At 31.0% G+C, this 12,729-nt stretch overlaps 1 protein-coding gene across 1 annotated transcript in view; it reads right to left on the bottom strand.

The window, feature by feature from the left end:
* LOC135925638 (integrator complex subunit 11-like) overlaps positions 1-12,729 on the bottom strand; it is a 28,574-nt gene that overhangs the window by 5,173 nt on the left and 10,672 nt on the right. The window contains exons 12-16 of the mRNA XM_065461017.1: positions 11,745-11,806; positions 10,348-10,510; positions 9,746-9,916; positions 2,079-2,143; positions 1,758-2,005 (exon numbers count right to left, since the gene is read on the bottom strand). Of these exons, the coding sequence (XP_065317089.1) occupies positions 1,758-2,005; positions 2,079-2,143; positions 9,746-9,916; positions 10,348-10,510; positions 11,745-11,806 (709 nt within the window). The remainder of the gene's footprint in view (positions 1-1,757; positions 2,006-2,078; positions 2,144-9,745; positions 9,917-10,347; positions 10,511-11,744; positions 11,807-12,729) is intronic.

Below are 12,729 nucleotides of genomic sequence, written 5' to 3'. Positions count from 1 at the left end.
TAACTTCTATGAAATATCAGAATTCATTAAATATATAATGCAAAATTTTTTTTTGCACGACATAACTACTGCAATTTTTTGCCCGGTCCGGCCCAAAAATATTCTTAGAAGGATGGGCTAGGCCGTGCATTGCAGACAACTGATGTGAATAAACTTTTTCCAGTATCTCGTTTTTTATCGTTTATTGGCGGTTTTATAGGTTTATCCGGGTAGCCAGTTACCCCTCTGACCCTTCTCAACTTTTTACGATCTTGGGCGTCGTCATATGAAAGACCCATTGTTATTATGTCACCAGTTAACCCATCCACCCACGTCTTCGTTTGTCTTCTTCGTAGTCTTGATCCCACGTTCAAGGTGCCCAAACCATTTCAGTCTATTTCTTCTCATCACAACTCCAATCGCTACTATACCAATTTTTCCCCCTCTGATTACACTCCACACATCCATCTGATCATGCTCATCTACGTTCTTTCTAGTTTAACTTCACACGCCGCTATCATCCTGGTTTCGTCACCGTAGGCTATACAGCTTCTCACACATCTTACATAAACGTTTCCTTTCAGTTTCGAAAATACATTCTTTTCCGTTCGAATAAAAGGTTTCTCTCGCATGCATATCGTACACTTGCAACAGCTGAGTTTTAGATAAAAACGTAAAAAATGTAGGCGAAATGATATTATATTCGGCGCATAAAAACAATTTTTTTTAGATATTATGAAAATGGTACATAACAAGAGCTAGATATTATTGATTCATTCTCCTTAATTTTTTTTGGAAAAGAACGAATATATGAAATACTATAGAAATATACCCGAAATAATATTTTAAAAAGGTAAAATTTTTATAAATACCGATTCGGAAAGCATAAACGCTTATTATATTTTTTAAGAATTCTTCTTTTCATGTATTTGTTTTTTACATTCATTCTTTTTTTCCTTTTCTTTACTCTGCTAAGATCCATAAATCTATCTCCCACTTTCAAGCAATGGGGAGCAAACAGCAATCCTTATTAACGAGAGTTCTGGTGTTCAGATAATGTGGTGTTAATGAGCCACGTCGTTTCAGTGTAAATAAAATGGGAATTATTAGGCGATTTCTTTTACACACCTCGGAGCAAAGTACATTTCTGTCCTGTATAGAAAATAAAAAATGCCTCAAGCTGGATGTCCCGACAAAACTGAATCTATCTTCATTTCGTAGAGTGGTCTTATATAGTTTTTATATATAAAAGCAGTAATTCATATTCTATAATAATATGAAGGTAATAATAAATGGTCAATAAGGTATGCAATTAAAAACGATAAGGTAGGCAAAATCAAACAATATTAAATTTTTCGGTCACAAATTTCAAATAAAAAGGTAAATAAATTATAGATGAAAAGTTAAATTTCTAATTTACAAATCAGCAAGCGAAAAACTGATTCTAATATATTCGTATTAAATAAATAGAAATTATAAATTTTTTGCAAAAGGGTGTCGATAGTAGAACAAAGTCTCAAATACTATATTTTATTTTAAATAGTTAAAAAATATGCTTTCTTCAAAAATATGTTCATAACTTTTTGAAAAAAATCATTCAGGTAAAATGCATGAAACTAGAAACGTAGATTAGCACAAAGGAAGCTACTTACAAAAAATCAAGTTAAAATATTGACAGATTTTATTTGTAGTAATTTAAAAATCTCTGAGGTTCATACTCAAGGGTTGACAAAAAATTATTTTCTAAGTTCAGAATAGGCAAAAAAAATTTGTTTAACTTTTCAAGCATTGTGGTCAATTCATTAGTCCAGAAGATTCTAACCGCGTTAGCTATCGAGTTGTCACCTTCCGATTCCTTTTCAGGGCACGGTTGTCCCTTTCTATCGTTTATAGTGGACCTAAACCTATCCATGATCTCTTGGTCTTTCACATCGAGCGCTAATTTGAAATAGGAACGTATTTTAGGAGGTGGCAGCTTTATATTGGCTTCCCGGTAAGCTACGGCAGTTGGTAAAAGTTGAAGCTTCTAATATAGAAAAAAATAATATTAGGCTAAAAGGTATTTTTTTTACTAATTAAAATAATAAAATATAAATTACATTATCTTTGACTAATATTGTTCCCTCAATAATTCGCTTCAGATCACAGCAGGTTTCTATGTTTCCTATTATTTTTTTTTAAAAAAAAATCAATTTAAAAACGTTTCAAAGCTGAATAATATAGCGCATCTGGCGATGCCGAGCCAAACTAGAGTTTCGGCCACGACGATATATTCCCACTCGATGCCGGTTTAAAAAATTTAATTTTAAAGTTCAAAAAGAAATTTTAAGAAAGAAAGAAAAAGAAATTTTAAGAAAGAAAAAGATTTTGACGAAAATAAAATAATATTTGACAAAATGTTTTTAATTTCAGAGACAAATACAGTTTTACAAATTCTTACTCTTACTAAATCAAATTCAAATTTATCAAGAAAAAAAATTTAAATAGGCTCGAGTTGCCAAAAGGTTGATCTGGTATAATTGGACTTGTTAAGGTTGGCAGGGAGTAAGATAAGATATTACAAAAAGATTTAAAACTTTTATTTAATAAATTTATTTTAAAAATATTTTTTAACTGGTAAGTACAATAATTTTCTAAGTTTATATAGTTTACAAAATCTATCAAGTAATTTATGTCGAATTATTGAGTTAATTTTATAAAACGAGTCCGCGAGGTTGAAGTTAATTTAATATAAAGAATATTAAAAAAAATCAATCTTTTATTTAATAGATAGCGATCAATTTGGACAAGACAACATTTTACCCCTTAAGAAACAAACTACGCTCAAATTCTTCTTGGACGTGAATCTTTTATGTTCAAAATAGAATCTTGATATCGTGCGGGTAATGTTCTATTCCGACTAGGCCTCGTAACGTCGGCTGTACAATCTTTTTCTTGTTCAGTAACATTTCTTTCCTTGTAAAATGTAATCGTTGGTAAAGTATTTGGGTCATGAATTGATACTTCGTCAATGGTAAATCTTTTCTTAAATTGGTCTAAGTGCCTCCTTTATATACCATTTTTCGTTTGAATTAGAAATAACATATTACTTTCTTTATTAACTATTATGCCTTCATCTCACTTGTTTACTCCAAAATTTCTATACCAAATTTTTTCTCCAATATTCAACTGTGAACGAAGTGTTGTCGTCGTCTTCCTTATATTTTAATAAATCCCAATTTGTTCTCATATCATGATTGAACATGAGTTTTCTTGGTAGAATGCAAGTCGTACTGTTTGGCGTGTTTCTGTAATTGAACAAAAATTTCTCCAAAGCGATATCTATGTCCATGTTATTTTGTTCCATGCACTTCTTCATATGTGATTTAAAGGTTCTTACCATCCTTTCAACTTGCCCTTTTGACTGTTGATGGTGAGCTGAAGTCTGAAAGTGATGTATATCATGGTCTCTACAAATTTTTTTTGATGAGCCATTATCAGAAACTATTTGTTCTGGAATACCAAATAAGCTAATTGTTTTCATCAATTCTTTTATTGTAAATTCCGAGGTTATTGATTTCACCGGCGTGATTATAGGAAACGAGTACTTGTAAAAAAATGGCCCAGCGTAATCAATGTGTATTCTTTCGAATGGCTTCATCGTTAACATCAAAGGATGCTGTGTATTAATGGGATTATCGGTCCAAAAGTTACATGATTTGCATTCTTTTACTTCGTTATCAATGTCATTGTTAATTCCAGGCCACCAAAGGTATTTTTAGCTAAATGTTTATTTTTGCCAGCACCCAAGTGTCCTTCGTGTAAATGTTGTAGTGATTTTCTTAAAACTTTAGGTACAATGATTTTTTTTTTAAATAGACAATTTCCCATAATACATAATTCCGTCACCATATTGTTATATGTTTTATTTTTTATCGTGTCACCGTTTCTAATGTCGTTCCTTATTTCCATTAATTTTCTGTCGTTAGAAGTTTCTTTTTCCAACATTTTTTAATTGGTACGTCCCATAAATCATTATTTTCTTTCATATCATACATAATGTGTATTTCTTCTTCTGAAGGTGTTAATGGCAATCTGACACCGTGTTGTGTTTACCCGCTCTATGTCGTATTTCGAAATCGTAAGCTCCCATTGCAATATTCCACTTCTGCAACCTCATCGACAAAGATGAATATTCTTTTAAACCTTTGGAAAATATATAAATCAACGGCTTGTGATCGGTGATGATTATAAATTTTGTTCCGATAAGATATTCTTGAAATCTTTTCATCGCAAAAATAATCGCCAACGCTTCCCGTTCAATGTTAGTGTAATTTCTTTCGGATTTAAGTAAGGATCTTGAGGCAAAAGAGTGAAATAAAATAGCTCCCAAACCGCGTTTAGATGCATCCGCGGCTATACCTATGGGTAAATCAGTATTGAAAAAGTTCAATGTGGGAGGTTGACTGATTAAAGTTTTTAATCTTTTATAGCATTCTTGATGTTCGGTATTCCAAGACCATTTATCTTTGTTGATTATTTTATATAGTGGATCTACCAGATCCGCAAAACTGTTTTAAAATTTACGGTAATAGCTCGCCATGCCTAAGAAAGTAGATAATTCTTCTGAATTTTTTGGTTATAATTGCTTTTATTTTATCGTCGTTGGGATGTATACCAAGTTTGTCTATATCATGTCCCAAAAAGTGTATTTTATCTTGCATGAATAAACTTTTGTCGAAATTGGGGGTTAATCCATACTTGATGCTCTTTTCTAATACTTTTTTAATGTATTCCAAATGTATCTCATCGTTATCACTTGTAATTAACAAGTCGTCAATGTAGAATATAACATCTATCCGAAAACCTGTTCCATAGTTTGTTGGAATATGGCTGAAGATGTTTTCAGTCCGAAAGAAAGTCTTGTGAATCTGAAGTATCCTTTGTATGTGGATATAGTTAGCAAATCTCTAAAGTCTTTGTGAATAGGAATTTGCAGGAAAGCTTGTTTGAAATCAATTTTACTAATTTTTTTTCCTCCAGCTAACTTGGCGATCAAATCGTTAATTCTAGGTATGGGGTATTTGAAATCTTCAAGCGCTGGGTTAACTGTATCTTTAAAGTCGGCGCGGCAAAGAATTAGACGAAACAGACATCAAAACATCTATACATATGATTGTTATCAAAGAAAATACACACTCCTATCTAAAACATTTGGAGGGAGCATAAGGTAAGAAAGTTTATGAACTAAAACCTATTAATATTAGATATGACAACACCCAGATGATGTCATATGGTGAGAGCAACAGATATCATGATAATAATTACAGCCATCAGTTTAGACAACCATGGCAGACTCGACTATTATGGCAACATAAGATTCAACAACCAAAATAACTATCATTTTCCAAGACGAAACTATGATAGATTTTATGATCAAAATAGATGGGAAACTTCTTATATTCCTTTCAATAATCACGACACAAGAGATAACAATAATAATATATTTAATATTAACAACAAAGGACATAATAATAATTACAAGCCTTTTAATGATTTCAAAAACCACAACAGATTTGACAATACCAGACAACCGTTTTAAAATTTTAGAGATTATAATAGATCTAACGTGTATCAACAATTTTACGATCGTGACAATAAAAATTACATGAATCATAATCCTAGTCACCAAGTACCTAATTCAAATAAAATTAATACAGTTGACATAGAAGAGATCGAAGACGACAAAATCATATCAATCGATAAGAAAGATTATAATTTGTTAAATATTGATATTAATAACGTAGAAAACGAAGTACAAAATGTTATAGATAACGCATACATGGTGAACATCAAAATTAATAACATCTATACTTCACTACAAGTGAATACGGGCACGAAATTCACAATTCCACCAAAGTATATGATTGAGAAAGTAGGCATAAAAAACATTAAGAAGTCCAACATTCAGTTATCTGGTTACGACGGCAAGACTATACAAGTGATAGGCTCAACACGCCTGGAGGTAGAATGCGAAGGAAGTTCTCAAATTTTAGATGCATTGATAGTAAACAGTAACAAGATGCCTTTATTAGGAAGATCTTGGTTAAAACATTTTAAAAACATGCTTGAAAGATTTATAGGCTTAATCGACACGGATCATAAAAACGATTTGGCGGAATTAATATCCAATTGTAAGTCTAAATTAAATAATAAACCTGTTATAAAAACGCAAGTCAGGTTACGACTAAAGTCAAATGCTAAGCCAAAAATTATACCACCGAGAAGGGTACCTTATTCTAGAGTAGATATTATAACTAAAGTATTAAATACCTGGCTGGAAAATAAAATCATCGAGCCGGTAAAAGACGTTAGATGGGCGAGTCCACTCACACCAGTTTTTAAAAACAATGGGAGTCTCAGATTATGCGCCGACTTTGAAGACATAGTTAACCCAGCGCTTGAAGATTTCAAATACCCCATACCTAGAATTAACAATTTGATTGCCAAGTTAACTGGAGGAAAAAATTTTAGTAAAATTGATTTCAAACAAGCCTTTCTGCAAATTCCTATTAACAAAGACTCTAGAGATTTGCTAACTATATCCACGCATAAAGGATAATTCAGATTCACGAGACTTCCGTTCGGACTGAAAACATCTTCAGCCATATTCCAACAGACTATGGAACAGGTTTTCGGAGATTTAAAAGATGTTATATTCTAGATTGACGACTTATTAATTACAGATGATAACGATGAGATACATTTGGAGAACATTAAAAAAGTATTCGAAAAGATCATCAAGTATGGATTAACCCCCAATTTCGACAAATGTTTATTCATGCAAGATAAAATACGCTTTTGGGACATGATATAGACAAACTTGGTATACATCCCACGATGATAAAATAAAAATTATAGATATGCCGGAACCAAAAAATTCAGAAGAATTATCTACTTTCTTAGGCATGGCGAGATATTACCGTAAATTTTTAAACAGTTTTGCGGATCTGGTAGATCCACTATATAAAATAATCAACAAAGATAAATGGTCTTGGGATACCGAACATCAAGAATGTTATAAAAAATTAAAAACTTTAATCAGTCATTCTCCCACATTGAACTTTTTCAATCCTGATTTACCCATAGGTATAGCCGCGGATGCATCTAAACTCGGTTTGGGAGCTATTTTATTTCACTTAGAAGGGGACGGCAAAGAAAAGCCGATAGCTTTTGCCTCAAGATCCTTACTTAAATCCGAAAGAAATTACACTAACATTGAACGGGAAGCGTTGGCGATATTTTTCCGATGAAAAGATTTCAAAAATATCTTATCGGAACTAAATTTATAATCATCACGATCACAAACCGTTGATTTATATATTTTCCAAAGATTTAAAAGAAAATTCATCTATGTCGATGAGGTTGCAGAAGTGGAATATTGCAATGGGAGCTTACGATTTCGAAATACGACATAGAGCGGGTAAACACAACACGGTGTCAGATTGCCATTAACACCTTCAGAAGAAGAAATAAAATACACATTATGGATGATATGAAAGAAAATAATGATTTATGGGGCGTACCAATTAACTTTAAAATTATCGAAAAAGCAACTTCTAACGACAGAGAATTAATGGAAATAATGAACGACATTAGAAACGGTGACACGATAAAAAATAAAACATATAACAATATGGTGACGGAATTATGTATTATAGGAAATTGTCTATTTAAAGAAAATAAAATCATTGTACCTAAAGTTTTAAGAAAATCAATAGAAGGACACTTGGGTGCTGCAAAACTAAACATTTAGCTAAAGAATACCTTTGGTGGCCTGGAACTAACAATGACATTGATAACGAAGTAAAAGAATGCAAATCATGTAACATTTGGGCTGATAATCCCATTAATACATAGCATCCTTGTATGTTAACGACGAAGCCATTCGAAAGAATACACATTGATTATGCTGGGCCATTTTTTAACAAGTACTGGTTGCTTATAGTAGATGCGTACAGTAAGTTTCCTATAATCACGCCGGTGAAATCAATAACCTAGGAATTTACAATAAAAGAATTGATGAAAACAATTAGGTATTCCAGAACAAATAGTTTCTGATAATGGCTCAAACTTTACAAGTCAACTTTAAAAAATTTTTTGTAGAGACCATGATATACATCACTTGACTTCAGCTCACCATAAACAGTCAAACGGGCAAGTTGAAAGGATGGTAAGAACCTTTAAATCACATATGAAGAAGTACATGGAACAAAATAACATGGACATAGACATCGCTTTGGAATAATTTTTGTTCAACTACAGAAACACGCCAAACAGTACGACTGGCATCCCACCAAGAAAACTCATGTTCAATCATGATATGAGAACAAATTGGGATTTATTAAAATATAAGAAAGACGACGACAACACTTCGTTCACAGTTTTACCAAAAAATATAACGATGAATATTGGAGAAAAAATTTGGTATAGAAATTTTGGAGTAAACAAGTGAGATGAAGGCATAATAGTTAAAAAAGAAAGTAATATGTTACTTCTAATTCAAACGAAAAATGGTATATAAAGGAGGCACTTAGACCAATTTAAGAAAAGATTTACCACTGACGAAATATTAATTCATGACCCAAATACTTTACCAACGATTACATTTTACAAGAAGAGAAATGTTACTGAACAAAAAAAAGAATGTACAGCCGACGTTACGAGGCCTAGCCGGAATAGAACATTACCCGCACGATATCAAGATTGTGTTTTGAACATAAAAGATTCACGTACAATAAGAATTTGAGCGGAGTTTGTTTCTTAAGGGGTGAAATGTTGTGATGTTCGAATTGATCGCTATCTCGCTATCTATTAAATAAAGGATTGATTTTTTTATTCTTTATATTATATTAACTTTAACCTCGCGGACTCGTTTTATAAAATTAACTCAATAATTTGACATAAATTACTTGATAGATTTTGTAAACTATATAAACTTAGAAAATTATTGTACTAACCAGTTAAAAAATATTTTTAAAATAAATTTATTAAATAAACTTAAGTATCTGTTTTTCTCATTTTTTGCCAACCATAATATGGTGGCAACGGTGGGATTCGAACCCACGCCTTATTACAAAGAGATTTAAAACTTTTATTTAATAAATTTATTTTAAAAATATTTTAACTGGTAAAAACAATAAATTTCTAAGTTTATATAGTTTACAAAATCTATCATGTAATTTATATCGAATTATTGAGTTAATTTTATAAAACGAGTCCGCGAGGTTAAAGTTAATTTAATATAAAGAATAAAAAAAAATCAATCTTTTATTTAATAGGTAGCGATTAGTTAATAGATAGCGATCAATTTGGATATCACAACAGGACTCGTCCGACTTCAACAGGCCATAAAGAACTCTAATTTCTAGACCCAAAAATCATAGCGCCAAAAAGGGTAGCTTTTATACAGCATTTTACAAGTTTTGAAAATAAACAGCATCAAATACTTTATTTCGTGACATTTCATAATTGAGGAGTTATTTTGAAATACAATATTTTATATATATCGTCACTTGAGAATTAGAATATTCTACCTCCACTTTTTATAATTTTATAGCAGAGAAATTTTAAAAATTAAGTTTCTATTGTTTTCAATAGGGTGGTTAACCTAGTAACGGATTTAATTTGAATTATTTTATAAATATTTCGGATTTTTTAATGTAAATAATAATAAAAAAAGTCATTTTAAAATAATCTAATTCACATGCGATATATAATCTTTTACTGGTTTTAATATGATTAGACTCGTTTCCATTTATCGAATTCGCTTCATCAAATATGTCTTCCGGGTAAGGGGCAGAATATTTCAGCAGATCCAAACTCAAATCAGCGTAAATGGAGGTTTCGACATGAATGTCTACATTCTCGCCGTTGGCAGGGAAATAGCAAGGCACACCTTGTTTTAGAGAAATAATAATAATTATATAATTATGCGTAGAAGTTAAATAAGATTGACGTTTCGGCAGTCCAAATATCGATATCCATTATCAAAAAAAATTGTTCATAATATATATTTTTCGGATTCCAAAAATACTACTCTTCTTACAATCCTCAAAATTAAGCACGTGATTTGAAACAAATATTTTTAAAAATATTGAATTAGGTGAGATATATATTTTTTAAACAAAAACACATAAAACATGTAATGTAATTTAATTAATTTATTATAAAACATGGCCCCCGCCTGGATGACTCTGGATTAATAGACATTTAACGAATTTTAAAAAACAGAATAGTTAATTTCCCAATTAAATTTAGGTCCAAAACGGATTAACTTTTCGCAAGCAATAATATATCAAGATACAAGTGTCTATAATATAAAAATACCGAATTCAGATTTTATTTGACCGGACAAAATGGACATCTTTTCAGCCTCCCCATGTACCAAGAGAACGTTGGCGGGCTCGCAATTACGTATGAGTTGTAGTATACCCTTGGCATCGGCGTGGGCGCTAAAGCTCATGTATTCCACGGCTAGTTTTACTTCCAGCTTAAGGGGCCATGTAATGTTTTTTTTTATTTTTAAATTTGGTGAAATAATATTTATCAAAAAACGATTGTGGTGAAAATCTATAAAAAAATTGAAACATAAACTTTCGACAGTTTTTTTTTTATTGCAAAATTTGGATAAATCAATTCTTCCATTATCATCAAGAATAAAAATGCTGAAATACAAATTTGAGAATAATCCTCTCATTTGCATTAATACAATTGTGATCTCCTATTTAAAAATACAAAAAATATAATATTATTTTTTTTTAAATGGATATAAAACACAAGGATATTTAGTAAACGATTTATCAACAACAGGGTGTATCATGGTTACAATTATTACAAAACAGCCGGCTTTTTACTAACAATAAAACAGTCTAAAAAGCAAAAAAAATATGATAACAATGCCAATAGTTAAAACGAACCAAAATAGGGTGTCCTAATTTAAAAACTGTTTTGTCATATTCTGAACAGAATTAAGTATCAAAATTGAGCCGAACCAGGGGCACAGCCTCCTAATCAACTCTTTAAGATCCAAGCAAAAAAATATAATTAATAATTGTAAATATATTAGGACATCAAATTTTATATTATTAAACATGTTTTGAGGGGATAATTTTAAGGATAATGATAGAGGTCGCTTCGGTTTGCCATATAGTAATTTACTAAACGATGACCAAATTTTATATATATAAAAAACTCCCTTCTTTAAATATATAACCCTACTCCATATTCTCTGGCTACCTTTGAACCGTACCCAAACCTCATTCAAGTGATTGGTTTCATTAAAAGGATTCATCCCGTTGGGAATCGAACATGGGTCTGCTCTTCATATTTTAAACCTACCGAATCACCACCGCCATTTTTAAAAAAAGAAGTTTTTTTGTATACAGATTTTTGTAAAAAATATATTACGACATCATTCGCGAGATATTTGCCAAAAAAAAGGCAGGACACCTAAATGAGTTCTCTATCATTAGCCGAAATTTTTAACACATTCTCCTTAAGATGACAAATTGTGAAAGCCAATAATCCGGTCCTCCGGTTTGATTAAACTCGAATTAGACAGGTTACCAGAACTGGTTTTGGGTTAAACCACCCTGATGACCACTTAAGACTATCGGCTTAAAACTGTATATTAAAAAAAAATGACAATTTAAAATAGCCCCAAACAAAATAATCTAATGTAATAATAATGTATTAGTAAATAAAAATAATAAATAATTGCAAACCATAATGTTATTATCGAACTCTAAGACCCTCACACCAGACAATATTTTTTGACCAACGGTGCCTATAGAAGGAATATGTTTAAAATTAAATTTGTGTAAATGTATTTCAGTATAATATAGCATTTAATATTAAGTACTGCTCTTGCAATAACTTTATTTATTAATCTAATAAAATTAGAGCAAATGTCATTAATTCAATAAACTAAGCTATAGTGAATCTGAATATTCATTTTAGAAAAAAAAGTGTACATACGTCGAAGTCATCTGTAGTCAACTCCATTGATTATAGTAGCAGCCAATGAAAAAGGTATTTTGTTTAAATGCTTTTCAATAGCTGACTTCAATGCGTGCATACATTTTTTAAACATAAATTTTGATGAATAAATCGGCAGTCTACGTTAGTATTAAATGTCATTTAAACTAAACCTATTTTTATTTGTAACTTTCAACATTGACGTCAATATCAATCATTTTCCAAACTTATAATTTTAGAACTAAAATAAATTGGCTTCATTGTTAAAAGATACAAGATAAAAATAAGTCTTGTTTTAACTAATAAAAAAAAATTATGATTACAACACGCAGCCTATGTTTTTATTCTTATCTTATATCCTTAGAGAAATATGTAAGATATATATTAATGTAGATCACTAAATTGATCCCAAAGAAAAGACAATTAATGGTTTTGGTATAACCCTGATTGTCCGAGTATTAGATAAAGAAGATAGTTAAATTGGTGATTCTTAAATTAACTCAAGCTGTTTAATTAGGTGCTCACGAAAAATGGTAAAATATTTTTTAAATATAAGATTAGAAACTGCATTATTTTTTTTGTTCATAAGGTTATCCTGTTTTAATAACTGGCTATGTCCTAAGTAGACCTGTGCGCAGATGTCTCAATTGACGGCGGCGGTTTTTTTATAATTTTTTATCGGCGTTCGGCGGCGCGCCGATTTCGCCGCCGCCTACAAAATTGTCGGCGACG

This window comes from Gordionus sp. m RMFG-2023, chromosome 3 (assembly GCF_954871325.1).
Source record: "Gordionus sp. m RMFG-2023 chromosome 3, tfGorSpeb1-WG-v2, whole genome shotgun sequence".
NCBI classification, from domain to species: Eukaryota; Metazoa; Nematomorpha; class Gordioida; order Chordodea; family Parachordodidae; genus Gordionus; species Gordionus sp. m RMFG-2023.
This window is presented reverse-complemented; position numbering and strand designations above follow the sequence as displayed.